General features: G+C 39.8%; 2 protein-coding genes across 10 annotated transcripts in view; both read right to left on the minus strand.

The window, feature by feature from the left end:
- LOC117399962 (nucleolar transcription factor 1-A-like) overlaps positions 1-13734 on the minus strand; it is a 28057-nt gene extending 14323 nt beyond the window's left edge. The window contains exons 1-5 of one of the 2 annotated variants that reach the window (XM_033999426.3): positions 13310-13734; positions 3291-3407; positions 2186-2367; positions 1760-1843; positions 217-372 (exon numbers count right to left, since the gene is read on the minus strand). In XM_033999426.3, coding sequence (XP_033855317.2) covers positions 217-372; positions 1760-1843; positions 2186-2367; positions 3291-3407; positions 13310-13385 — 615 coding nt within the window. In that variant the 5' untranslated portion in view covers positions 13386-13734. Of the gene's footprint in view, positions 1-216; positions 373-1759; positions 1844-2185; positions 2368-3290; positions 3408-12765; positions 12959-13309 lie in introns of those variants that run through there. The other variant, XM_059022155.1, reaches the window with a different exon arrangement.
- A 1826-nt stretch (positions 13735-15560) lies between these two features.
- The window catches only part of LOC117400207 (anion exchange protein 2-like), a 136610-nt gene continuing 126163 nt past the window's right edge, over positions 15561-26007 (minus strand). For all 8 annotated transcript variants that reach the window (XM_059022162.1, XM_059022157.1, XM_059022160.1 and 5 more), the window contains 7 exons: positions 24988-25218; positions 23424-23513; positions 23071-23237; positions 22419-22672; positions 21621-21790; positions 20403-20576; positions 15561-19367 (listed from right to left, as the gene is read on the minus strand). In XM_059022162.1, coding sequence (XP_058878145.1) covers positions 19287-19367; positions 20403-20576; positions 21621-21790; positions 22419-22672; positions 23071-23237; positions 23424-23513; positions 24988-25218 — 1167 coding nt within the window. In that variant the 3' untranslated portion in view covers positions 15561-19286. The remainder of the gene's footprint in view (positions 19368-20402; positions 20577-21620; positions 21791-22418; positions 22673-23070; positions 23238-23423; positions 23514-24987; positions 25219-26007) is intronic.

Genomic DNA, 26007 nt, shown 5'->3' on the forward strand with positions numbered 1-26007 from the left:
GTGAACTGGAAAACAATGCATGTTTTAATTTAAGTAGGGGTTCTGTTTTTTTTTTTTTTTTAATACAGCTTCTCATTAATATAATGATTGTTTATAATAGCTATACAACATTAACAAAGGGTTTTCCTTGGTTAATAACTCAATTTCTTGACACCGTCTCCGGGTGAAATCCCCCTGCATACAGCCTGCCTTCAGGTCTAACTCTGCTGCACTCACCTTCTTCTTCTCAGGCAGCTCCTTGTACTTCTTGGACAGGATCTTGGTGAGGTCCAGGTTGCTCATCTCTGGGTGGATCTTTGCATACTTGGCTCGTTTCTCCATGAAAAACCGGAAGTACGGCGTCAGAGGCTTCTTGGGGAAGTCTGGATGGGTCTGAACAATAACCAAAAGTGATATCAATAAACAATAGTCAATAAACTGAGTGAACACGATACAGCTGGGTGTTCTTGACTTCAAGCCAGACTCATGCAATCTCTTTCTCAGTCTGGTCACTTATGGTGACTCCAGTTGCTGTTCTGGAGTGTATACTGAGGCTACATGCAGTGGACTTGACTAATCCTCAAATCTGAAGTCTAAGTGGGGGTACCTGTTTTTAAGGGGGAGTAGGGCAGCCAGTGCAAAACGCACCTCAACAGCTGTCATAATGTATTTAACCCTTTGCGGTCCATTGTCGGACTGGGTCCGACATTGCAATTATTCCTCACAGGTCCTTTGTCGGACTGGGTCCGACATTGTTATAGCAACGCAATAAACGGGTGTTTAGTCGTTTTTTCTCCGGAAAAAGCCGAGAAAACCATTCAATTGCCGAGTGGGAGCGACAGGAGCCGAGACAAGTCGAAAAAAAAAAGGCATATCTCATGAATAGTCATACATGGTATCAGGTATCAGATAACGGGGCGTTCATAGTAAACAAGCTGGCTGAGTGCGTCAGCGCACTGAGACTATCATGGACATTTGCAGAGCTTTTTTCAGATGTTATAGTAATAAAATAATGACTTGGATCGCATTATTGAGGAGTTTGGTGATAAAACGAGTGATCCGGAGATGATCGATCGGTATGTACGACTATTATTATTATTATTATTTATTTCTTACATAGGTGAATGCTATAGCAAACGAAAGGGTGGGGCGGGGCTGGAGATGCCTAGTGAGTGCTTTGTTGATATGCAGGGCCATTTAAACCCGTTTGACTGTGAAAAAAAATACTTTTAAACAGCGCGTCTAAAATTAACTGCGCGTGTGAAAATTAATTAGACCTGGCGTGCCTGACGCGCAATTAATAAATGGACCACAAAGGGTTAAGATATAAAAGACCTACCTGGCGAATGTCTCAACAACTTTTGACTGTATTCATGTTTTTTTTTGGGGGGGTTTTACTATATTAAATGTTTGCTCCTTTAATTCTTTTTATAGAGTATATTTGTCTCAACTGTATAACAATAAAAAAATTTTAAAAAAGACTACAGCCAGGTTCTTTCAAAACGGTTTACAATTTATAAACCAAATGTATTTGTTGTTTGTCTACACTGAGAAGCAACAATTTACAGGCAAATCCAACGCTGTCCAAATCCCAAAGAAACTCCTAGACACAAAAATTGATAAATATTGAAATTGTATTCCTACTTCTAAGCATTCATAATGCTTGAGCTTCTTAGTTTCTAAAGCTATGGATACAGTACCTTGAGCTTCCTACAGTTTCTAAAGCTATGGATACAGTACCTTGAGCTTCTTACAGTTTCTAAAGCTATGGATACATTACCTTGAGCTTCTTGCCTTTATAGGGGTTCTTCACATACTCCATGGCGTCGATAAGGAGTTCTGTCATGGTTCGGTACTTCCTCACCTGGGGAGACAGACAGATAAGCAATGAATATACTTGCTTATTTATGTTCTCTGATTGTTTCAAAACTTACCATTATAATTAGTCAGGTACTGCTTTACTGGCAACATTTCTGTTCAATTCTATTTTTTTTCACAATTGCACAACACTAACATACTTTAATAACTACTGTATGGAAGATGAATCTTACGGAAACAGAATAATATTTGGCGCCACGTACACAGAGCAACACGTTTTTCAGAAAAAAAAAACAAAACCAAAAACACACACAGATGTAGTTACTCAGACACTTGAATTATCAAAAGCTTTGACACCCCCCACCCACCTCCACCTCCCTTGGCTCACCTCGGTGGAGACCTTCTGCCATTTCTGCTTGCACATATCCCCAGTGAAGGGCCCGAAGCACACCTTCTCCCAGTCGAAGTGCGACTCAGTGGTCTTGTACTTCATGGCATCCACGTTAGGCAGCAGGGTGCGGATCCGGTCTAGCAGGGTCAGACAGTCCTCCTTACTCCACTCTTCCCCAACTGTCACAGACACACACAGCAAGTTTAGGGTGGAGCAATAATCACTATTACCTGAAATTATGAGGGAAGTGGGGGGGGGTTGCTGGCTAAATTAATGATGACCAGAACTGCTCGCAACAGGATCTGAGTTAAGTGCTGCTGATGCTTTTTAGCTTAGACGACTGTTAGAAATGTTATTACTGCTAAATAACATAATTATCAATAATTCTTCAATAAAATTAATGATTAAGACTAAACAAATTATAGACAATATCACAATCGACTATCCTTCCAGCCACCCAAAGTAAGGTCAGAGCGAGCAGGAGGCAGAGACCTGCCTTGGTATTAGAATCTGTCTCCTGTAGGACCTTGTTTACTGGAATGTCCTGCACCCATTTCAATGGATAAAAAGGGAGAAGACTTGTTTAAGAAATTCACCACATTCAGTGAATGTGACAAAATACTTAAGTATGTACGCTCATCACATTTTCAAGCAAACACTTTCAATGTTGTTCATTTGGGCATTAAGTTTTTGTATGGTAAGGATTCATCCAACACTACATAAAAAGCTGTTCATTTTAGCAAATAAAAAAATTATTCTGATGGAATTAAACTGACATGTATCGAAATGTCAGTTTAATTCCTTTTTCAAGCGTATACTGTAACACAATACAATCAAAGAGATATATATATATATATATATATATATATATATATTAAATCCATGTGGGAAACTACACAAGTGTATTTTCAGTATCCTTTTAACTGCTCCATTATGATTCAACATTTCTAATGTGTTTTCTTAACTTCTTAATCACATCTTAATCTCTTGTGGTACAACAATAAAGCCTGATCTTAGAGCTGGGCAATGTCCTTACAAAGTGACACCAGACTGAGATAGTGGATGTTTTGCTTGGTACAGCTGTATAGGAGCCCTGCCGTACCTGGCTCGCACTTGATGCGTCCAGTGTGGGCGACACTGGAGAGGCTGCTGTTTCCATTCATACTTGAGAAGTATCTCAACAGCTCCTCCTCCTCTGCCGAGTCAAGGTCGGGCAGCTCTGCAAAATAAACCAGGTTCATCAGGGCAGTCGGGAAAGCCCAGCATACACCAGGAAATACGCCACATTTCTTCAAATTTAAATATTTTCTGGAAACCTTTTTTGGGGAAACGTTTTCAGTAAACACCCGAAATAGAGGAATTCTTTTTGCATTGGATAGTGCATCTCAGTGACTCCTTTCGGCCACTTCTGACTGCACATGTCACATCGTGAGGATGCGTGACTGATCAGCTACTGATTATTTAACTAGCTGACAGTCACGCATCCTTATTAAACTTGTGCAGACTGTGGCCGAGGGGTAATAATTAATTAATAGGTAGCTAACCCCTCGGCCAGAACATAAAAGCCTGCAGCTGTCTGCGCTCAGGGAAGAGAGTGTCAGAGGAGAGACGTAAGTCTGTAGAAAATACAAAGAAACGATTGCTAGGTACTCGTATCTGTGGTTTGTTTATTTTGTTTCTATTTGTTTGGCCAACGTGCCCTTTTGTTTATGTCTTTTGTTTTGGGGCGTGGTGCAAAGCCATACAGAGCCTGTCTGTGAAAGGAGCGCCAAGATGTGTGAGAAAATATTTGTCTTTAATGAGGAAGTGGTGATACAGCCATGGACTTGCTAATAGCCGTTGTTCCTACAGCCTTTCCACTGACAACAGACAGTCATTTTGATCAATTAAAAATAAACGCAGCAGCGCCATATTGAAGTAATACGATTCTATATATATATATATATATATATATATATATATATATATATATATATACACACACAGACATGCTCAAATTTGTTGGTACCCCTCCACAAAAAACGAAGAATGCACAATTTTCTCTGAAATAACTTGAAACTGACAAAAGTAATTGGCATCCACCATTGTTTATTCCATATTTAATAGAAATCAGACTTTGCTTTTGATTTTTTATTCAACATAATATTGTAAATAATAAAACAAATGAAAATGGCATGGACAAAAATGATGGGACCGCTAACCTAATATTTTGTTGCACAACCTTTAGAGGCAATCACTGCAATCAAACGTTTTCTGTAGCTCTCAATGAGACTTCTGCACCTGATAACAGGTAGTTTGGCCCACTCTTCCTGAGCAAACTCTTCCAGCTGTCTCAGGTTTGATGGGTGCCTTCTCCAGACTGCAAGTTTCAGCTCTTTCCATAGATGTTCGATAGGATTCAGATCAGGACTCATAGAAGGCCACTTCAAAATAGTCCAATGTTTTGTTCTTATCCATTCTTGGGTGCTTTTAGCTGTGTTTTGGGTCATTATCCTGTTGGAGGACCCATGACCTGTGACTGAGACAGAGCTTTCTGACACTGGGCAGTACGTTTCGCTCCAGAATGCCTTGATAGTCTTGAGATTTCATTGTGCCCTGCAAAGAGATTCAAGGCACCCTGTGCCAGGCGCAGCAAAGCAGCCCCAAAACATAACCGAGCCTCCTCCATGTTTCACTGTAGGTATGGTGTTTTTTTCTTTGAAAGCTTCATTTTTTCGTCTGTGAACATAGAGCTGATGTGACGTGCCAAAAAGCTCCAGTTTTGACTCATCTGTCCAAAGGACATTCTCCCAGAAGGATTGTGGCTTGTCAATATGCATTTTAGCAAATTCCAGTCTGGCTTTTTTATGTTTTTCTTTCAAAAGTGGAGTCCGCCTGGGTATTCATCCATGGAGCCCACTTTCGCTCAAAATTCGATGGTAGAAAAAGAACCAAGTATAACTGCCAAAGAGATACAAGCTGAAGGTACGTCAGATTCTGATTGCACCTCTTTGGCAGTTATCCTTGGTTCTTTTTCTACCATTCGCACTATCCTTCTGTTCAATCTGGGGTCGATTTTCCTCTTGCGACCGCACCCAGGGAGGTTGGCTACAGTTCCATGGACCTTAAACTTCTTAATAATATTTGCAACTGTTGTCACAGGAACATCAAGCTGCTTGGAGATGGTCTTGTAGCCTTTACCTTTACCATGTTTGTCTATTATTTTCTTTCTGATCTCCTCAGACAACTCTCTCCTTTGCTTTCTCTGGTCCATGTTCAGTGTGGTGCACACAATGATACCAACCAGCACAGTGACTACTTTTCTCCATTTAAATAGGCTGAATGACTGATTACAAGATTGAAGACATGTGTGATACTAATTAAAGAAACTAATTAGTTTGAAATATCACTATAATCCAATTATTTATTATCTTTTCTAAGGGGTACCAACAAATGTGTCCAGCCCATTTTAGAATATCTTTGTAGAATAAGCAATAATTCATGTCTTTTCACAGCTTCTTTGCTTTATTCTATGACATACCAAAGGCATGCAAGTATACATGATAAAATAGTTTTTAATTTCATCACTTTTCAGGCGGAATGAAGCATTATTTCAATGAGCTGTAAGGGTACCAACAAATTTGAGCACGTCTGTATATATATATATATATATATATATATATATATATATATATATATATATAGTGACACAGAGACCGTTGTGGCTCTGTGCACTTAAGAAAAGTTATGTGGGAGAACTGACTGAAGAGTAGACTCTTGATGAAGAACAGGCAGGACAACAGAAATACAAATAAAGGTAGATTTTATTTATTTTTTCCTGTGGAGGAAAAAGAAATCAGGCACAACAAAAACCTGTACCGGAGTTTAAGGGTTCAACCCAACTTAAAGTTCATCAAATAATAATGATAATGATAACACCCAAAAGTTATGTGTTTTATAAAGTCCAGAACTGTTGCAGAGCTCCACCCACCATCCACTTAAACCTCCTGGCGTGGAACGGCAAGGTGAGTATTTAAACACTGTCCCGGAATTTTAATGAGCTCTGAGGTTTGGGTGTTCTGCTGTTTTTCTTCTTTCTTTTCCAGGTTTCCAAGGATGACCAGCAGAGGGCGCTGCTGATCTGGCACTGCCAGGTAAGTATTTGTAACTACAAGATTTGAAACAAACAGCCCATCTCCAATGCTGCCACTCCTGGATCTCTGTGGTAGTACAAGACCACTGGCTCCCTAATGCCCCTCCTGGAACTCCGTGGAACCAAAGGTCATGTTGTACTTGCAAGGATTAAAAAAACAGTGAACAGTTCCCCACCCAATTCTGGGTAAAATAAAAGTATTTTGCTAACTTACTGGTTTCAGAGTGTTGTCTTCTTTCTTTACTAAACCAGCGTGTTGGCTCTCTCTCTCAGGCTGTACCACGTTGCTGGAGAGTTGGTGCGGTACTCCTTCAGTATTGCTTGTACACCGTAAAACAAACTTGCAGCTGAAACAGGTTTGCAGCCTGTTACTATTCTTTACAGTCCTGGTTCTCTCAACAGTTATCATGGTGATTAAAAAAAAAACACAACACTGTCGTAGTTCTTTTAAAATAATATCACCTATGGCAATTTGTTTCACTTCCGCCCTTTCGTGGCGTTTCAATTGTACACAATGCTTGGGGAAACTGCATAAACAAATCCACTTGCTGGTTTAAACACAAGCACAGGCACTTTTAAACGGCAAAGTATTTGAAATGCATTTACTCACAATGAGAGTGTAAAGGAGACATACTGCGCTACTTTTGTTTGGATTGGAACATTGTTTCGTTGTCCAGTCTGATTCAAGCAGGTTACATCACTCTGCTCGCTTTCTGTTTTGTCTGAGTCGTTGCTTACAACTTGGCTCCACCACATCATGAACCATGTAGCATTACTTCAAGCTACCGTTTTCAAAGCAATATCAATCTTCGTACACACTCCTCACTATGTAGTTTCGCCTTCCGACTTTCCACACACCCCCTTGCTAGGTTCACCAGCTGATTTAAAATACGCGTCTGTTACCCATCATGCATCGGCTGACTTTGCTAGTGCTTGTGGGTCTTGTAGTTTTCCTTGCCTTATACATGTGCTGCATTTAAACTGTTTAATGGCATACTTTGATACATTATTACCATGCGCAATGTTAACATTGCATCTTTTTTTTTTTTTTATTATTGTACCCTCGCTGTACCACCTTCCTGACACTAATATATATATATAAATCGCAACACCAAAATTGCTATATTGTACCGATGCGTGCATTTGTGTTGATGTACTGTTTTGTGTTTGCATGCTGTGTGTGTGTGTTATTCCCTCCCCACTATACTCCTCCATTGCTTCTGTTTGTGTATTCCAATACCATGTAACCCACTGTTAGTTTGTCTGACGTGGTCTGTTCCCATTGGTTGTTATCTGTGCACCCTCATTGGTTATTGTTTGTCTGTCTGTGCCCATTGGTCCTGGTGTCAGCCAATGGGATGTGTCCCAAGTCTGGTAGGCTTTTGCATAAGGGGGCAGGCTAAGCCTGTAAGGAGGGCTGCATTTCAATAAATGACAGCACATTCTGGCAGTTTTCTTTGACATTGAAAAAGCCTTTGACAAGGTATGGCATGAGGGAATGTGTTATTGCTTGGCGGACTCCAATCTCAAGCACCCAAACCAGATCATTAGAATTATCCATAGCTTCTTGAATAACCGGCCCATCAAAGTGTGAGTTTGGTCATCCTTCTCGCATAACTTCACTCCTGAAGCTGGAGTACCACAAGGCTCAGTGCTCAGCCCACTGCTGTTCCTCCTCTACACCAGTGATATTTATTATCCAGGGGCACGGGAGGGACAGGTTTCCCAGTTCTCGGCTACTAGACATCTTCCAAAAAGACCACAAATTGCAGCAAAATGACTTCAGGTCTGTATAAATGCATTGGAAGACTGGGTCAATCTTTGGAGTCAAATTAAACCCACTATAAATTCAATGTGTACGCTTCAGAAAGAACAAAAACCACATACCGGAAACAACCAGTTAAATTACAGCTATATGGCAAGGATTTGAAACTAGGGCCAACTGCCAAGTTTTTGGGGGTAACGTTCCAACAGAATATGACTTGGACAAAACACATAGATGACACTGAAACCCGGGCCAGGAAAAGACTTCATCTAAAAGTGGGAGAAAGAATGGTGATTCACCAAACACAATACTGAAAGTTTTCAAGAGCTATATTATTTTATATGCTGCACCAGCCTGGCTGAATGTCAGCAGCTATCAGAAGACAAAATTGCAAATTATTGAAAACCTTGCAATCCGAACGGCACACAGAGTACCTGCATCACATGTCTGGACTCTTAACCGTGAACGAGAGATTGTTGATCCTGAGTAGAAAGTACATCTCCCAGGCAATGAACAACCCCTCAATCACTAATATGACCCAGGAGGAAAAGGAGCCACCCCCCCAGATTCATAACCACTACTCCCCTCCCTATACTGCTAGCATCATGAGAAGAAACTGCATTAGGTATCAACCATGGTCTTAGTTTCTTAATACACATCTCTTTTTATAATCTTCATTCTTTATTTAATTCATTATTTATCTCAAATGTATTTACTTATTTCTATATTTCCATTTTACATTATTTGTTTTTTCTTTATTTTTGCTTTATAATTGTTTTTTTCTCTAACATTTAAAGGCTGTTTTATTATTATAGTGTGTAATTAGTGTTCAATTGGTACCAGTTCTTTGGCTAAAGATTGTATTACAGGAGAGTGCGAACCTCAAGTATGTGCTTTGCCTCAGATTAGTAGGTCTTGCCTCTTCAGACACCACGACTGGTGAGATGGGTAGAAAAGAGCTGGCTCTGAACTATCCATACAAGCATCATGCTCTGCTCTAGACTATTCTAGTTGTTGTTGTGCTGGTTGCCATGGTTGCTGTGTTCATGTATGCGAATCCTGTGTTGCCATCAGAGCTGGGGGCTCTGGTCTGGGTACAGAGAGCGTCCAGGGAAACAAAGAAAGATAAAGGATTTGAACAAGCAATCAGCGTCTCTGTTTTCTGCCGCCTGCGAAACGCTACAATATTAAGAAACCAAAGGCGGCAGACAGAGTAGCCCAAACGCTCGCCATATTAATGAAACAATAGCTCGTGAATTCAGCTTTGTATTAATGGATTAGATTTACATTAGCTGCAACAACTGGTTTGGTTTTAACATAAATCCATATGCGTGAGTATATGCATCTAACCAAAGCATGACTTTTTTTAAATCAACAAAATGTGTTTATAAACTAGCAAAACTTAACTTCACCCTGGGAAACAACACCCTGGAGCACAGCACCAGCTACAATTACCTGGGTCTAAAAATCAGTGCGTCTGGGAACTTCAACCTGGCTATAAATGCATTAAGAGATAAAGCGCGCAGGGCTTTTTATGCAATAAAGAATCGGCTATACAAAATTAAACCACCAATAAAAATTTGGCTAAAAATTTTCGACAGCATAATAAAGCCAATCCTTCTGTATGGTAGTGAAGTATGGGGTCCCCTTATGAACCCTGATTATAAAAAATGGGATCAAAGCCCCATAGAGAATTTCCATCTGGAATTCTGTAAACACCTCCTGCAGGTTCACAGGAGTGCAGCCAATAGCGCTTGCAGGGCTGAATTGGGCCGGTTCCCCTTACTCCACTCCATACAGAAACGAGCGCTCAACTACTGGGTCCATCTACAGCAGGCTGATCCGCAGTCCTACCACCACACTGCACTGCGGAGCTGCTCACAGCCCCCACAAGAGAATCCCCTCAGTAGAATGGTACTGAAGCTCAGCCAAATAAGTCAAATTAATACCAGCGAGCTTCAGAACACCACCAACAAAAAACTCCCAGCACAAAAAATGAAACAAATTAATCTAAATCTGGAAAACAATTATAAAGTACATTGGAATAACGAAATTGAATCACACAATAAATTACAATGCTATCTGGCCCTAAAAAAAGAATTTACCCTGGCAGAATATCTGGTCAGGGTCAAAAACACAAAACATAGACAGATCCTGACCAAGTACAGACTCAGTGACCACAGCCTGGCCATCGAAACTGGCCGGCACAAAAAAACCTGGAATGCCAAAGAAAAAAGGCTGTGCTGTCACTGTGATCTGGGAGAGGTTGAAACAGAAATGCACTTCCTGTTGTCCTGCCCAAAATACACAGAGATACGGGAGAGATATATCCCCCAATTCAAAAAACAAATGGCAGAGTTTAACCTCCTCTCCAATTTGAGTAAAATCCCCATCCTTCTAGGAGAGGAGGAGTGAACTGCAAATCTAGCAGCACAGTATGTGTCTGCCTGCCACAACCTGAGGGACAGTGTGTGACACCCTGCATACACGACCATGCTTTACTGGTGATGAGGAGGGAGGGACGGAGGGAGGGTGGAAAGAGGGAGGGAGGTAGTTATATTGTTCAAAGGGAAGGGAACAATGGTTTTTTGTGTTTGTTATGTTCTGTAATTGAATTTCTGTTTTATTATTTCTGTTTTGTATTATAAAAGCTTTGGCAATACCTGAGCGCTCTCGTCATGCCAATAAAGCATTTTTTAATTTGAATTTGAATTTAAAAATAAGAGCCTTGCGAACACGAAACATTATTTTACAATGTATTGTTACCTGTTAAGTCTATTAATTGCCACATCACTTTATAATTCTCAAAGCTCATGCGACTGTAGAATTGTGCAGCAATTATTATTATGAAGGTAATCAATGTATTCGTAAGCAATGTGGTTTTTACAAATGTGTACAATATTAAAATCAGATAAGCACTATAAGCAGAATTAATTTTCTGTTGATTAAAATGCCTTCTGATATAAAAGGTGACAGGAGGGGGTATATTTTTTTTATTACAGTATTGAGCACAACTAAATGTAACTTTTTACACTTTTGCAAGTTGATATGGAACGGTTAAAGTCTCCTAAAGCATTCCTGGATGAAAGGAGAATGGTAATACTGGTAAACATGTCAAAAGACAAAATATGGCTAAACAGAAATGTTCCTTGCTGAAGTGAAACCTTTGTCAACGTTGTGGACCCACATCCTGTGGTGGGTAGCTATGACCCCGGTATGTGGTTTCCCGGGTAGGAGTGCCACAGTGAAAGGGGCTTTACTGCCTGCATCAGGAGAATGTTGCTGGGATTACCAAGAACGCTGCAGCAGAGCTGAATTCAGCCTATTAGCATTCACCGCCTATTGACTCCCCTGGCTTCCCTAGTCAAATGCATCGTTCGGCAGCAGCTACTGATGGAAACTATATATCATCGAGTTTCCTCTGAACTAGTAGTATAGTCTGATGGTTCTACTAATGAAATGCATGCTTTTTATTGCAGGATACATCATTGTACATGGGAATTACACACCTCGAAATATGTGGTAAGGCGGTAAAGCAAAATTGCCTTTTTTTAACGATTTTTTAACGATAATAATAATAATAATAATAATAATAATAATAATAATAATAATAATAATAACTTGATCCAATCACAAACTAAAAAATATTAACAATATTCCTAATATAATTTAAAGATTTTGACCTGGCACTTTTTAAAGGATGCGTTAAGTGTTTGACAAGTCAAACTGAAAACATTTATCTCCAGATCGGAAGACACTGTGTATCTAGTTTAGCGGTTTGCATTATTAGCGACATTACTGTGCAGTTTAACTGGGATACACTATTGCAGACAGAGTGTGCGCTGCAGAATCCCCCCCTACCCCTACCACCAGCTGCCGCGTGCCTGTCTCAGTCAGTCTCCTCAGCGGTGGCGCAGCTGCGCACAGAACAGTCACAGCGTCATCCCAGCCCGCATGCAAGGTCAAAACACCAACATTCAGTGTTGCCGAATGCAGGCTCCAGAAAATGTCTAAAACTCACTACCTACACAGAAATATCAAATTATCCGTATCTATAACAACAACACAATGTACGTGACATATTGGTGATTTAAAAATTTTTACATTTTAAGCTATTTTACGATTTCGTTGAGACACCGACCCGTAGTGTCTATGCTACCCCCGCAATGGCGTCTGCGGTCCGGCAGGAGTCACCAAACTGCTTCCGCTGAAATAAGAAACGGGGCTCGGGGAAAATAGGCGGTTTTCTGGGATTTTCTTTTAAAAATTATCAAACTAAACTGCTTAACGGAGTGCCCCAACCAAAAAATAAACACACTGCTTATTTTCATAATTTGTATGGTAAATTACGAAAACTATATATATAATATATTATATTTTCATGCATTAGATCGCGCTTGCCCTTTTATATATATATATATATATATATATATATATATATAAGGGCAAGCGCGATCTAATGCATGAAAATATGTTAAAATTATGAGAGCATGTAATTTAATTAAATTACAGATTTATTAATAATTAGAGTGGCTGGGTTTGAAAAAAATAGAGCGGGCGGTTCTGAATGCCCTCGCCCCAAATCCCTCACTGCAACGCCGCCATGAATGCCACAAAGAGTCGGGAAGAAAACAACAAAAATCGCTTGAAAAAGCAGTAAAAATACGAAAAAATGCTTACCTTTGCCGACTGTATAGAAATGGCCAACCGTTTAATTAAAAAAAGGAGTCGTAACTATTGTATTGTTATTCTTTTCTTGGGTATTTTTTTCGGTTGTAAACCCCGGGGAGTCAGGACGAAACGGATCCGACAACAGGAGCGTCTGGTCCGGTATGAAACTCCGCCCAGCGCCGCAGGGGGAGGAACTCCGGAGGAAAACAAGCGAGAAGAACTTGGGACAAATGCAAAGGCAAAGGCTGTGGGTGTTTTAGGTGACTAACATATCTTATATATATATATATATATATATATATATATCATGATACATTTAATAACCAATTACATTTGTAAGTAACGACACAAATGTAACTGCAAAGTGCATCATATTCAACGATACTACCATGTAATTTGCACAAACATATCCATGCTTTTTTTTTTTAACGAAATACATAAGCTATACCAAAAGCCAGCTTTGTTACGAGAGAGTTTTATGAATTGATTCTTGCATGAGACACTGTTGCGGCGTGTTCAACGCAATCCGAGGCATGAAAACTCTTATACCCACCTACGTCGTCGGTTTGGGAGTTCAGGTACCCTTGCGCCCCCGGAATGCGCACTCCTTCCAAGGCCATCTCCGACATGCTCCCGCTGTAACTCGGCACTTCTTATGGGGCGTCAGTACTATTTAGGCTTATTTTCTTGTACATTTTTCGATCAAGCAGGATACGTAGGTATCGCACAACGCCAAGAACAGTAACACACGGATACAAATACGTGGCTGGTTTAACTTTAAAATGCAGTGTTTCTACTGATTGTTTGTTATTACATCTGGACCCAATGATAAACACAGCGCATGTCAGCCTGCTGATACAGCAGTGAAAGCTGCAGTTTCTACACACTTTGCGCTGTAACTTCATCAGCAGCCTTTTCAGCAGTCCAGTTTGTTTTAGCTGTGTGTCCGTAAGGTTTTTTCCTCTCCCGTTGCCCGTTGAAGTCTGGTTTCTACTCGGCATGCTTTTGATGGTTGTTGCAACAGTCGGGGGGTTATAGGTTAATTAAAGAAATATATTAGGCCGTGCAGATTGAACTAAAGTTGCACGTTGAGTTTGAGTATTTTCAAAGCATAATGCCCGTTGCTACGTCTTTAAAAAAAACGTTACCGGTATTCAATATAACGACGTTCGTTTGGTGATCCGCCATACATTGTTATTGATTCACTGTTGTTTGTTTAGTCGAGTGTGCCTTTCAGCGTGTTCATTTAATAACAAATCAGGCATGTGTTTTGTCTTTCACACTTCCGGTTTACAATACAGGCTTGTCTGTGAACCTTGTGTGACTTCTACAAAATCAATTTGCATGTTTTATTGTTCTGTTGCCGAGGGATTTTCGCTAGTGGAAACTATCCAATGATGGAGGAGAAAGGAGGAGCCAGGACAGCTAGATACAGTAATCCAGTGGTTTTCAACCCTGGTCTGAAATCTGCAGCTGTTTCAGAGCTGAAAATAATTAAGCAAACTATCAGTTCAGTTAAGGGTCTGAGAGCTCAGTTGGAATGAAAGCCAGCAGACATAGTGGATCCCCAGGACCAGGGGTGAAGCCACTGCTGGAATCCACCACCATGTATCCCGCACATGTGTGGTGTTCAGTGGAGTGGCTGGACTCATGATTAGAAACACGTGCGATATGTATACATTCTTGTGCAGCTGAAATCCCCGACATGTATTTATGGGGCGATGTTCTGTGATGTGAAAATGCACGGTTGCAAAATAGTTTCCAGGACAGCTGCACAGATTGTTGATGTATCACAGGGGCCATTCTGCAGAATATTAAGGCACAGAACCAGATTTACTGTTATAGCCATAAGCCATAAACCAGCAGGGTTTGCCAAATATAATTCCATAGTGCCATCTGGTGGTAACGATTTGTAAAGTCGTTTCTTTTCAAATTCTGAAATTCTCCACATTGCTTGAATTCCAATTAGAGAGTTTATGTTCCAGTGTAGAAATTAGGGAACTGCATTTTTTTTAAAACCCACCTAAACAAAAAACACATTCAGTTTTGAAATTGGATTCAGCTCCAACCCCTTTTCCCATATCACTGTCACTTTCTTTGAGGGACTGGATACTAGTCTGCTAAGAAATAAATAATAATAATAATAATAATAGCATGGGTATTGAATTACTCTCACCTACTCCAAACAGTGGTCCCTCAGGTGCACGGTTAAATACATTTGTGTGGAAAGTGCTGTTACTATTTGTATTGGGGACTTGAAACTGCTATACCACTATTCTGAAATTAATTTTACAAGACACATGGTCATATTTAAGACTCCTCCTTAAGACTCACCTCTTCAAACAGCACCTGTAGAACTCCTCTGTTGTATCCTGGGACACTATCATCCTTCATTTAAATATGCTTTATTTTACTCTTATCTGCCCCCTATTTTACTGCATTTAATCCTGTACCTCAGAATATTGTAATCTGCCAAGTGTTTAATCTGTAGTATTTTGTACTTAATCATATCCTGATGTAACTATCACTATTTAATCATATCCTGATGTAACTTTCACTATTATCTGCTGTATTATTGAATTGTGGTTTGTCACACTTGAGAATTATTGTATTTCTTGTTCTTATTGTATGACTTATATTGTAACACTTGAATGTATTTGTATTTGCTTGCGATTGTAAGTCGCCCTGGATAAGGGCGTCTGCTAAGAAAGAAATAATAATAATAATAATAATAATAATAATTTAAACCTTCACAAATTGATACAATTCAATTTGATGAACAAAAAAACATTACACCAGTACACTTAAATAGAAAATTTGCATTTATTATTTTTTAAAAACTAGATATAGAACTATGTACAGCTTGTAGCAATTGACACAAATCTAACACATAATCTGATACAAACTACATCATCCACCACACTACGCCCATTACTGTATCATTATTTATTTATGTTGCAACAATAAGTGACATGTAACAGACAGGTTAAGAACTTTATTGGCATGGAGAATGGACTGCCTTCTCATAACTGAAAACAGCACTCTTTCTCTGGGGCAGGGTTAAGGCACGCTGACAGATCAGTGGGTGTGTGTGTGTGTAGTGTAGTATACAGTATATATCTATGTGATTGTGAAGGGTTATACTACAGAAGCTTGCACTGTACCAACAAAAAGACACTCAAGTGCTGTCAATCCCACATCATTAAAAAAAAAAACAGAATATATAAAACAATGAAACCTACATACAATACACTATCACCAAATGGACATGAAACACTAGATCCTTTGCCTTCATCTTATTATTTATTTGTGAAATTTAATAGCATGTTTTGTGTGCCAGCCACATAGTGCTGTGACTCCCAGGTAAGCCCACATAACAAGTAAACATATCAAATATAGTGCAAATGTATTTGATCTTATTTCATATGCAATTGGAATGTATTTTACTCTGTTATATTTAGAATGTATTATGACCATACTGCGCCCGGCTGAAACTTAAAACTTGTAAAAACTATTAATATTAAAATGATTGTTTTTTGTTTAATACACACACATTATAGTTTGTTAATGGACCGGAAAGGTTCAAACTGCAATACAAATAGGTGCTGTACTAAATAATGTCCAGTTATTGTTTATATTCAGCTTACCGAGTGCAATGCATATCCTCCTAGTGGCTGGTGAGTTAATAATACTAACATGAGCACAAGACCTGTACTTAACTCTCAACTACAGAGCCTGCTCTTTAGTTGAATGGCAAGATGTTCGTCTTGGAACCAGATCCCTGTGGATGAAAACAGACAATGTCTGTGTTCTTTCCATTACAGCTATAGCATGTACGCTGGCTTGCGAGACACGTGATTCTAAAATTGCTCCAAATCCTGGGGTACAGCCAGTGGTAGAGGTTAAGAGTCTGACATTGACACTCCCTCCCTGAGCCTAGCTGGATGCACTCGTGTTTCTGCCCAAAGATGAGCTCTGATTAAGCTTGGGGGGGGGGGGGGTGTAATGAATAGCGGCTGATGAGTTAACAACACTGACATCAGCATATGACCCCTACTTAACTCTCGACTACAGGAGCTTGTTCTTTAGTTGAATGGCAAGACATTCACCTTTGAACTGTAGTTTGCGGTTCGCATTCAGTTTTTACATGCCTTTCCATTCAATCCAGTGGTCTTAGATGCCAATTCATTATAAGTGTACATGCACAGTTGCCTACTGTGTGAAAATGTGCTATATAACTATGGCTACACTACATTTCTTGAAAGAACTAACAAAGCAACGCTTTTACTGAGACCACTAACTCCCATTACACAATATATTTCTAATTTCCTGCTTCAGCTGGTAGGCTATTATGTGTTACGTGCCTGAAGTAGTAGTGAGAATTTTGTAATAAAAAAACAAACAAACACACACTTCTAACACACCTAACCTCCAATGCAATTGGAATAAAAAATAAAATAGAAAAAAAGTTCCAAAACTTGAATTAAACAATACATAATTTGCTACAGAATGTGCAGCAGAGTTCTATCAGAGTAGTTTTCTAAAATTCCCCAATGCACTGAAGCCAAAGCCTTAATCATCTGAAACTTTTATATTGAAACAGTTAAAACTATTAACTCCCCTTTGCCACATTGAATGCTTCTTCACTGCCACACCAGGACTCAATTAAGTTGGTAAAGGGTCTGTATACCCCACATGATTATCCTGGATTAAATACCACAGGGTTAAATAAATTAGGTAGATTATTGTGTGAAAAGGCTAAAACCAAAAGATCATTTTTGTATAATAGTGTTGAATGTAGTATACAGTATAAAAAGAAAACAAGTCTATATGGTTCAAATGCCATTCAATCTATAAATAAACTCCCTACCCACAGGAAAAAAAAGAGATTTATTAATCATTCTGATAAACACACAAATGCTATACGTTAAAACGGATGAAAAAAAGACAAACATACAGTATAAGAGAAAGCTCTGACCTAGTGACAGGGAGAAGATTCCTACATTCTAGCCACTATCTTCCAATTCAAAATTCTATATATATAAATTTTAAGCATGTTCAACATTTACTTGGCGTGTGTATATTAAGGCCACAACTGAATCACATTTATTTTATGCAGTTCATGTATGTATGTTTGTGTTTGTGTGCGTGTGACATACATACATGCCACAGTGGTATACAACAACTATATAATTTAATGTTTTCTACTTATTCATGAAATGATCTAAAATAGATCGATGTGTTCTAAAACATGTTTTTAAAGAAGGCAAACACTTGTGCAGTGTAATACTTTTAAGTATCCACACATGTAAGGTTTGACAGCACATCGACACCAACAAAGATGAACACAACACAAACCCCTTTCCTTTGTATAGCTTGGCCATCTAGCCACTTCAATGCACGTCAACCTAGAGCTTACTCTGACTCAAGGAAACTTAAAAAAACATTTAGCAGCACTATCATCCAAAGGTGCATGCTGGTGCTCCTTCTTTAATTAAAATATACCCTCTGTTGCATTATTAGATGCAATGATTAAAAAAAGAATAAAAAAAAGCTTGGTCTCTTGAGAAACTGGAATGAGTTCAGCTGTTTTGCGAAAGCATAGGTTTGTGAGTGTTTGTGAGTGTGAATGGGACAGTGACTATGAGCTGGAACCACAGGAGAGTGTTACGCTCAGATTGGTCTGGCTTTTTGTTTAAGGGTTTGTGTTGGGGAATAAGGGACAAGCACTGGACTAATCTTCAAATACAGATGTGCAACTGTGATCCCTAAATAATCACCCTTGTTACCTGAATTTCTAAATATTTCAACAGTTTAAGACACTGAAGCCTTATTTCTGTGGCTACCACCAGTCAAAAATAATAATCTTAATGTGAACCCCTAATTTTTATATTGGGGGGATAGAGGGGCAGAAAAGAAAGGTATGGGTCGCTGGTAGCGGTGAACAATGCAACACAAAATAAATACATTGCACATAGAATTCTTTCATAGTGATTGCAAGAGCAGCTGAGACGATGATGTAAACTGAAGTATGGCTCTCTTTTGGGATTCACACTCGCAGTTTATACTTTCATTAAGTTTCTACCCATGGTATAATGAAAATGAGCGTCTCATTTACTGTGTGTGTGGAGCTTACATAGCCTGAGCTAGCTTTGTCTTTTAGCTCCAAGGGACAAAAAAGCCTGTGATTTGAAAATCTGTTAAGCAATCCCTATTGAATTGTACTCAAAATATTTACTTTGTGGGGAAAATAAAAAAAAAAGTGGTTTTGGTATTTTTTTTTTAGGTGTGGCATCAGGCTCATGTGTCATCCATATTATAAAGTGCTTTAGCACCTCTCGTAGTTTTAGCAACTTGTTTTGTTTTTTCTGAAAGACCCCCAAACAGCGTTCCACCATTTACTAATGCACAGTGGAGGAGGAGGATTGGTTCCCTCCTGGGCAGCCCGGGCACCCTGATTGGCTGGGTGGCTGGGTGGCTGGTAGGCTGGCGCGGCTGATTGTCAGGTCCAGTGGGTGGGTGGAGGTGGCTCACACAGGCATGGGCATCTCGTCATACTCATCCTGACCCTCCTTATCGAACGAAGTAGGTTCTGCTTCGTCTCCGTCCAACTGGGGGGGGGGGGGGGGGGGCGGGATACATTAAGACATTTATAAACAAAGATTGTCTTAGTCAATTATATTTTGTGGCGTTCCATTCTCGCAATCACAGAATTGTGCTTAGTGCACGTAGTCAATATTAGTAACTAAATGTACCTACATTTTGAAGTGTATCCGAATGTCCCATCCAATTGTTATCACAACTGGATAAGCGGTTCTCTAGGTATAAGGAATAATGTAATTGTGCCTCCACTATAGCACTATATTCACTTAAATAGCTCACTAAATCATTGTGTTGCTTGAAATTTAATGGCATTTCAGTGCTTTCTCAAGTTGTATTCCAGTCAGTAGCAGTTTCTTTTCCTCCCAGATATCAACCTAATTTATTATCCTTTGTGTCACGCTCAATATAGCTGTTGTAAAACTGATTATGACAAGATCTGGCATGCATAAGATCTTAGTCATAATAAACGCATCATAAACAGAGAGTTAGGCAACACATTAAAGTACATGGTGCTAACAGGAAGTAATTCTAGTAAATCAGTGATTTATTTAGCTGTTAGAGAAAACTATGTAAAGTCATAGGAAAAACAACGATTGAAACTCAAGTGTGAGCTAATGTGTCTAACTTCTGGGAGTTTGAGCTCTTTTAAAGAAAATAAAAGGCAAACATTTAGAATGTTGTTTTTTTCTTGGAGGAATATATATATATATATATATATATATATATATATATATAAAAAACTGCTCAGGAAGTGTCATTGTCTAAAAAAGCGAAATGTTCACAATTGTTTTTCCTACAGAACAAACTCCCAGAAGCAACTCATGTGTGCTGGATGCAGAGTGAAAGACATGTTCGCCAGTTTTATTGTTTACAAATGTTATGAAAAAATAAAAACATAAGTGCCCCTTTCATGTAAGAAAATGTAAGATCTACGAAATAGAATTATTTTGTTAGCTATATATACTTTAAGCACTTTAATGCAAAAAACAAACAGACAAATTGAACAAGATGCTAACAGACAGCCCCTCTCCCACTGTACTTACAGACTTCATCTCGCGCTCGGTGAAGATGCGGGTCAGCAGGAACATCTTCAGGGGGACGGTCATGATGAGAACAAAGGGGAATGCCAAGGAGGCCACTGTGGACATGACTGCCCACAGCACTGCCAGGCACACCAGCTGCAGCCCCGTGAACAGGTGCATCCGTAGAGTGCGCACCTTCCAGAGAGAGACAACAAGACTGTTACAGCGTCTATATCATTGGACATACAGCCTGTAACGTGTAACATGCACTGATATGAACTGACCTGGAAATATTCTGCCCATCATAAATATTTGTATTATTATTATTATTATTATTATTGTTTCTAGCAAAAGTAAACTTACATTTTCAGTATATCAATTGGTTTCACATATGCATTCAAGTTAACCAGCAGTATAAAAGGCTCTTTTCATTTTTTATCAGTGACCAATTATATAAATTGTTGTGCTTTGTAATGTTTTTTTTTTTTTTTTTTTTTTTTTAAATGTAGTAAAATCGACAAATTATTTTCTTCTAATTTGGCATATCCAATTATTTTTAGGCTCAGCTCACTGCTACCACCCCTGCGGGAAAGGCGAAGACGAGCACACGCTGTCCTCCGAAGTGTGTGCAGTCAGCCGACCACTTTTTTTCACACTGCAGACTCACCGTGCAGCCACCTCAGAGCTACAGCGTCGGAGGACAACGCAGCTCTGGGCAGCTTACAGGCAAGCCCGCAGGCGCCCAGCCAGACTACAGGGGTTTCTGTTGCGCGGTGAGCCGAGGACACCCTGGCCGGCCTAAGACCTCTCCCCCCCCCAGCTCCAGTCTATGGTCGGCAATAGACTAGCCTGGACTCGAACCAGTGACCTCCAGGCTAGGCTATAGGGCTCGGAGTGCTTTTACCAGATGCACCACTCGGGAGCCCATTTTTTTGGGAAGCTAACCCCAGTCCTCCTGGGGCTATGACATGTTTAAGGAAAGATACTCCTGGAGCAGTAAAGTACAATTATATGAAAAGCATGTTTCAAAACTCCAGGAGCTACTATTTCCTTAACTCAACCTGGAGCACCAGTTATCCCACAACGTGTGACAAGCTGCCTTTAAACTGATGAATGGTTGGCATGCAGAGGATTGCAAAGTCACTGGTTAGTAACTGACAATTACCAGCCTTTGTAAGCCCAGACTTGATTTTGTAAATTTTCAAAATTGCTTTAAGTGGAAGTAGATGTGGCCCTCACCTTTCTGACGTAGGTCTTGTCGGGATGGTACTTGGGAGGCATGAGCAGCAGCATCATGCGCTCGTACAGCTGTATGCCGTTGAGAGACGTCACCCCCATGTAGAGGAAGATCCCGAAGAGGACAGCCAGGGGGATCTGCCGTAGGAGATCACCGATCACAATGGACAAACCTTGGGGCGGCAGGCAGGCAGAAAGGTCAAAGTGGTAATCTTTTTTTTTTTTTTTTTTATTAAATAGTGTACTTCCATATTACAAACCCATTTGTCCTCCTCTCCCTCTGCAAGATGGGTCATTGTGATAAATGACATTTTTACCATTATAATGAAGATTAATTGACTTTTATATTCATCACTGATTACTGTTTCTGCATTCACAGACATTTGTTAAAGTCAGCAGTATATTTTTTGCTTTGGTCCACAGTCTCTGAGCAAGCCTGAGCAAAGTTCAATCTCTGTACTAAGGCCAGTATAAAAATGACAACTATGGGAGTGCTAGGGGTGTGCATCTGTAACACACACTGAGAGGGGGGAGGATGGAGTTAGATTACCGGTGCATAATTCTAGTGGTAATTATTATTTTTACTTCAGTAAGGAAATTCCTACTTGCTAAGGCTTATTTTCATATATGCTGGTAAATAAATGAAGACGAAGAACATGGATAAAGTGATAATACCTTTGGGATAGATCTCAAGGGTGTTCTAATACCAAGGCAGCTTTTTTGCTTGTTTAAATTTGTAAAACTCATTACCTGGAAAGAGAAGCTCATTTCACAGTCAATCAATGAGAAACGCGGACCTACCTACGAAGACGGCCACCAGCAGCCCGGTCACTCTCTGCTCTTTGACCTCCTGGACCTTGGGTTTGTCCCCGGGCGCCACAGCCTTGCTCATGACTGTCAGTGCGTTGGCGTGTGTGACGGAGCGGACAGTGGCTGCGGCCAGCCAGGGAAGTCCAAACAGGGCGCAAACCCCCCCCAGGACCACGATGATGAGCAGGTCCAGGTGGAACCCTGATCCCTTCACCAGCATCCGCTCCTTCTTAGTGACGATGAGCCTGGAGACATGAGGGGAAGGAGAGGTGACACAATGAAGGGGAGAGCATAGGCAAACAGCAAAGGGGAGAGCATAGGCAAACAGCAAAGGGGAGAGCATAGGCAAACAGCTCCACTATATCCAAGTTGCCAGAGTATGCATCCGTAGACACCAACCACAGCATGTGGAATAATTTATTGCAACAAATGTACATTCATGATTTATTCAAAACCATGCAATATAGCATCCCCAAAAGCACACCACAGCAGAGGTCAGTATCAACTACTGTCTATAGCAACTTTTATCATAGTTGGTAAAGTTGTCATAAACAAGCTAAAAACAAAAAAGCGCATAACATGACTGAAAAAATGAAAGACAGACACTGCGGTTACACAACAGAGGGAAAAAAAAGAGCCTCACGATGTGATCTGGGTCTCCATGAAGATGAGGATGAAGACCAGGATGGCTGGGAGGATGCTGGCCACCATCATCCATATGGGGAATTCCTTTTTGTCACCCAAGGGGTTAATCACCCAGCCTCGCAAATGAGGGCTGGTCACTGAGAACCCACTGGGCACACTCAATTTCTGCAAGCAGAGAAAGAGCACACTGTCATCAAACATGTGACAGAGACCATGAAGCTCTGGGAAACAGCATACAGATTCAGGTATTGAGCAAGTCAAAACTACTGCATTACAATGCCTTTTCATTATGACCAAGTTCCAATCTTCTGATTAATAAGGAAACATAAATGATGCCCTTCTCACACTGACCTGTATATAGGTGTCAGTGATGCTGTAGTTCACCAGCACCATGATGAGAATGGCGATGGGCACCCCAAAGTCTCCAATTAACCTTCGAATCTGCAGGAAAATTAGGTATATGAGGCTACTGCAAAACATGTGAAGAGCAAACACTGAAAATTGTGTATGTTAAACAATGCCCTCTTGGCTTATTTCGTTATTTTTTATTATATTATCTCTCAGGTTAAAGATATAGATGTTTTATGAACACAGTACAGTAAGCTATTCAATGAATTATCCTGTGTGTAAAATTCTCAAAGGCTGTATTCACAGACCCCAATTAGCACCAATATATCCTTCACACCTATTAAACACTCAGTAGTGCTGCATTTCAAAATAGTAAAAGAAACAAGCATTTTGACTTCTTTTCCATGTCTTTTGAAGACATAGATCTAATGTAAGTTATCCTCTGCATTTCTGCTGATGGGAAACACGTTTCAGCGTGTACCAGATAAACTGCTATTCCCAGAAGACACTGCATGGCCGTATGCTCGTTGCATTGTCAGAACGGCAGTGTCAGTAAAGTGAGATATATTTTCAAAGTTGCATATTATGGTATCAATTCCTTTCTCTGGTAACACATGTAGTTGTTGGTTTTGTTTTTTACTTTGTTAGTGTTTGTTGGAAGTCATATTGATATTATTTTAGCCCTTCCCCAGCAGTATTCGCTTTTTGCCTGCACGGTTTAGAATTATTTTGTTGGTCATTTATTTAAGTTCAGCAAATGAAGTCGATAGTATGAGCTTGACTGTATTCCTCCTTTTCTCCTGCCTTAACAACTTTGTTTAGAAAACATTGTATGCAAAGTATGTTAGTGACGTGGTCTTGAAATCTAAATGCTATATATTTATGTTGTATACAGTGCCTTTTTAAACATATGCTGCAGTGTGTAACAGTTAAGTATATTATAATAAACTATGACGGGCTACTTCCTTTCTCTGTTGGCTAGTGGAGAAAATGTGTTTAACAGCCAAATTCGGGTAAACCCTGTTTAGACTGCGCTAGATCTCTTGATCTACCCCTATGCACTGGACTTGCCTGACCTCAGCACCACGTTACCGGATCCTCAGCTGATGCACTATCCTTGCACAATTGCACTACTAATATGTAAATGTAGATATAACTTGTTGTAATCTTAACTTGTTGCATCCTATTGTATTTTAGTAGTATTATTTGCACTTACTATAGACTATACTGTATTTAAATGTTAACCTTGCATTGTAACTATGTAAACTACTGTCTTGTAACACCTGTAAGTCACCTTGGATAAAGGTGTCTGCCAAATAAATACACTAATAATAATAATAAAAATAATATGAAAAGTGTTCAGTCAAAATACAATAACAAGACTATACTGCTACTAGGGTCTTAAGGGGACCCCAAGCCCTCTGCCTTTTTTCTGCCGCCCCATTTTTTGTGGCCACCACTTGCCACTGAATCTTAGTTATGGTAGTCCAAAATTAGCTCTAAATCAGGGTGTGTGAAATTAATCAGCAGTGCTGAGAGAGATAAAGCAGGCAAGCCTGAGACGCACCCTGCCAGGGAAGAAGGCGCTGTTCTTGAACTTGCGCAGGTAGAAAGCGATGAAGAAGGTCCCGGCCATGAGGACGAGGGACAGCAGGGCTGTGTTGGGCTTCCCCGTCACAATCTCCTTCCCTGCCGTGTCCCCCATCCTCAGGGACACATTGCTCGACAGAGGCTCTGTCCAGTTGCTCAATGTCCTGTTGTCCAGGGAGCAGGGTTGCAGGGGGTGCTCTTGGAAAATCTGGAGAGGGGGAAGCAGGAGGTTAGAATACAACACATTACAGAGCAGATCACATACTACAACGTTCAGCCCTTCTGTCCTTATTTTTTTTCTAACTTCATTTTAACTTTAATAAAACGTACAGTCAGTCAGGACTGCAAAGTCATATCCTGGGTAAAACAGTGTAACTGTGAAACAACACGGTTAGAAACTCCCATAACATTCAAATCCCACGGCACAGCTGTTAATGCAAAATTACTTCAACAGCTATGGCCAAAGGTTTTGCATCAACCTATAGAATTAACTCATTTTGCGTCATAAAGTTGAATGAAACCTGCTGAATAATGTTACGTATATATTTTTTAAAATTATGTCTTAATCCTAAAATTCCAGGTAATGTAAAACTTTTGGCCACAGCTGTAGATCAACTGTGACCAATGTACAGCTAGGCACCTCCCTTGATTCTAATATTCTCAACAGTTTGTGCTAAAGAAATAATATTACTTAATTTCATAGACTGATAAGATGTGATATAATTATAATATATCAATTAAAGTTGAATAAACACAAAAAAGCATCTCAAGTAAGACTGTCCTATTTGTTTAATAATGCGCTCTACAATAAAATAGTGGTCGAACAAATATCCGAACATTCAAACAAATGTTTTTTGACATGTATTTAGATATAAAGATCAGATGTTTGGATTCGCTAAAAATGACAAAAATACCTTGCACTTTACCGTCTCACCAGAAGAGCTCCGTGTGATACGTGAGATTAATATATATAAAAAACAACATAGAATCAACACAG

This window comes from Acipenser ruthenus, chromosome 4, assembly GCF_902713425.1.
Source record: "Acipenser ruthenus chromosome 4, fAciRut3.2 maternal haplotype, whole genome shotgun sequence".
Taxonomy (NCBI): Eukaryota; Metazoa; Chordata; class Actinopteri; order Acipenseriformes; family Acipenseridae; genus Acipenser; species Acipenser ruthenus.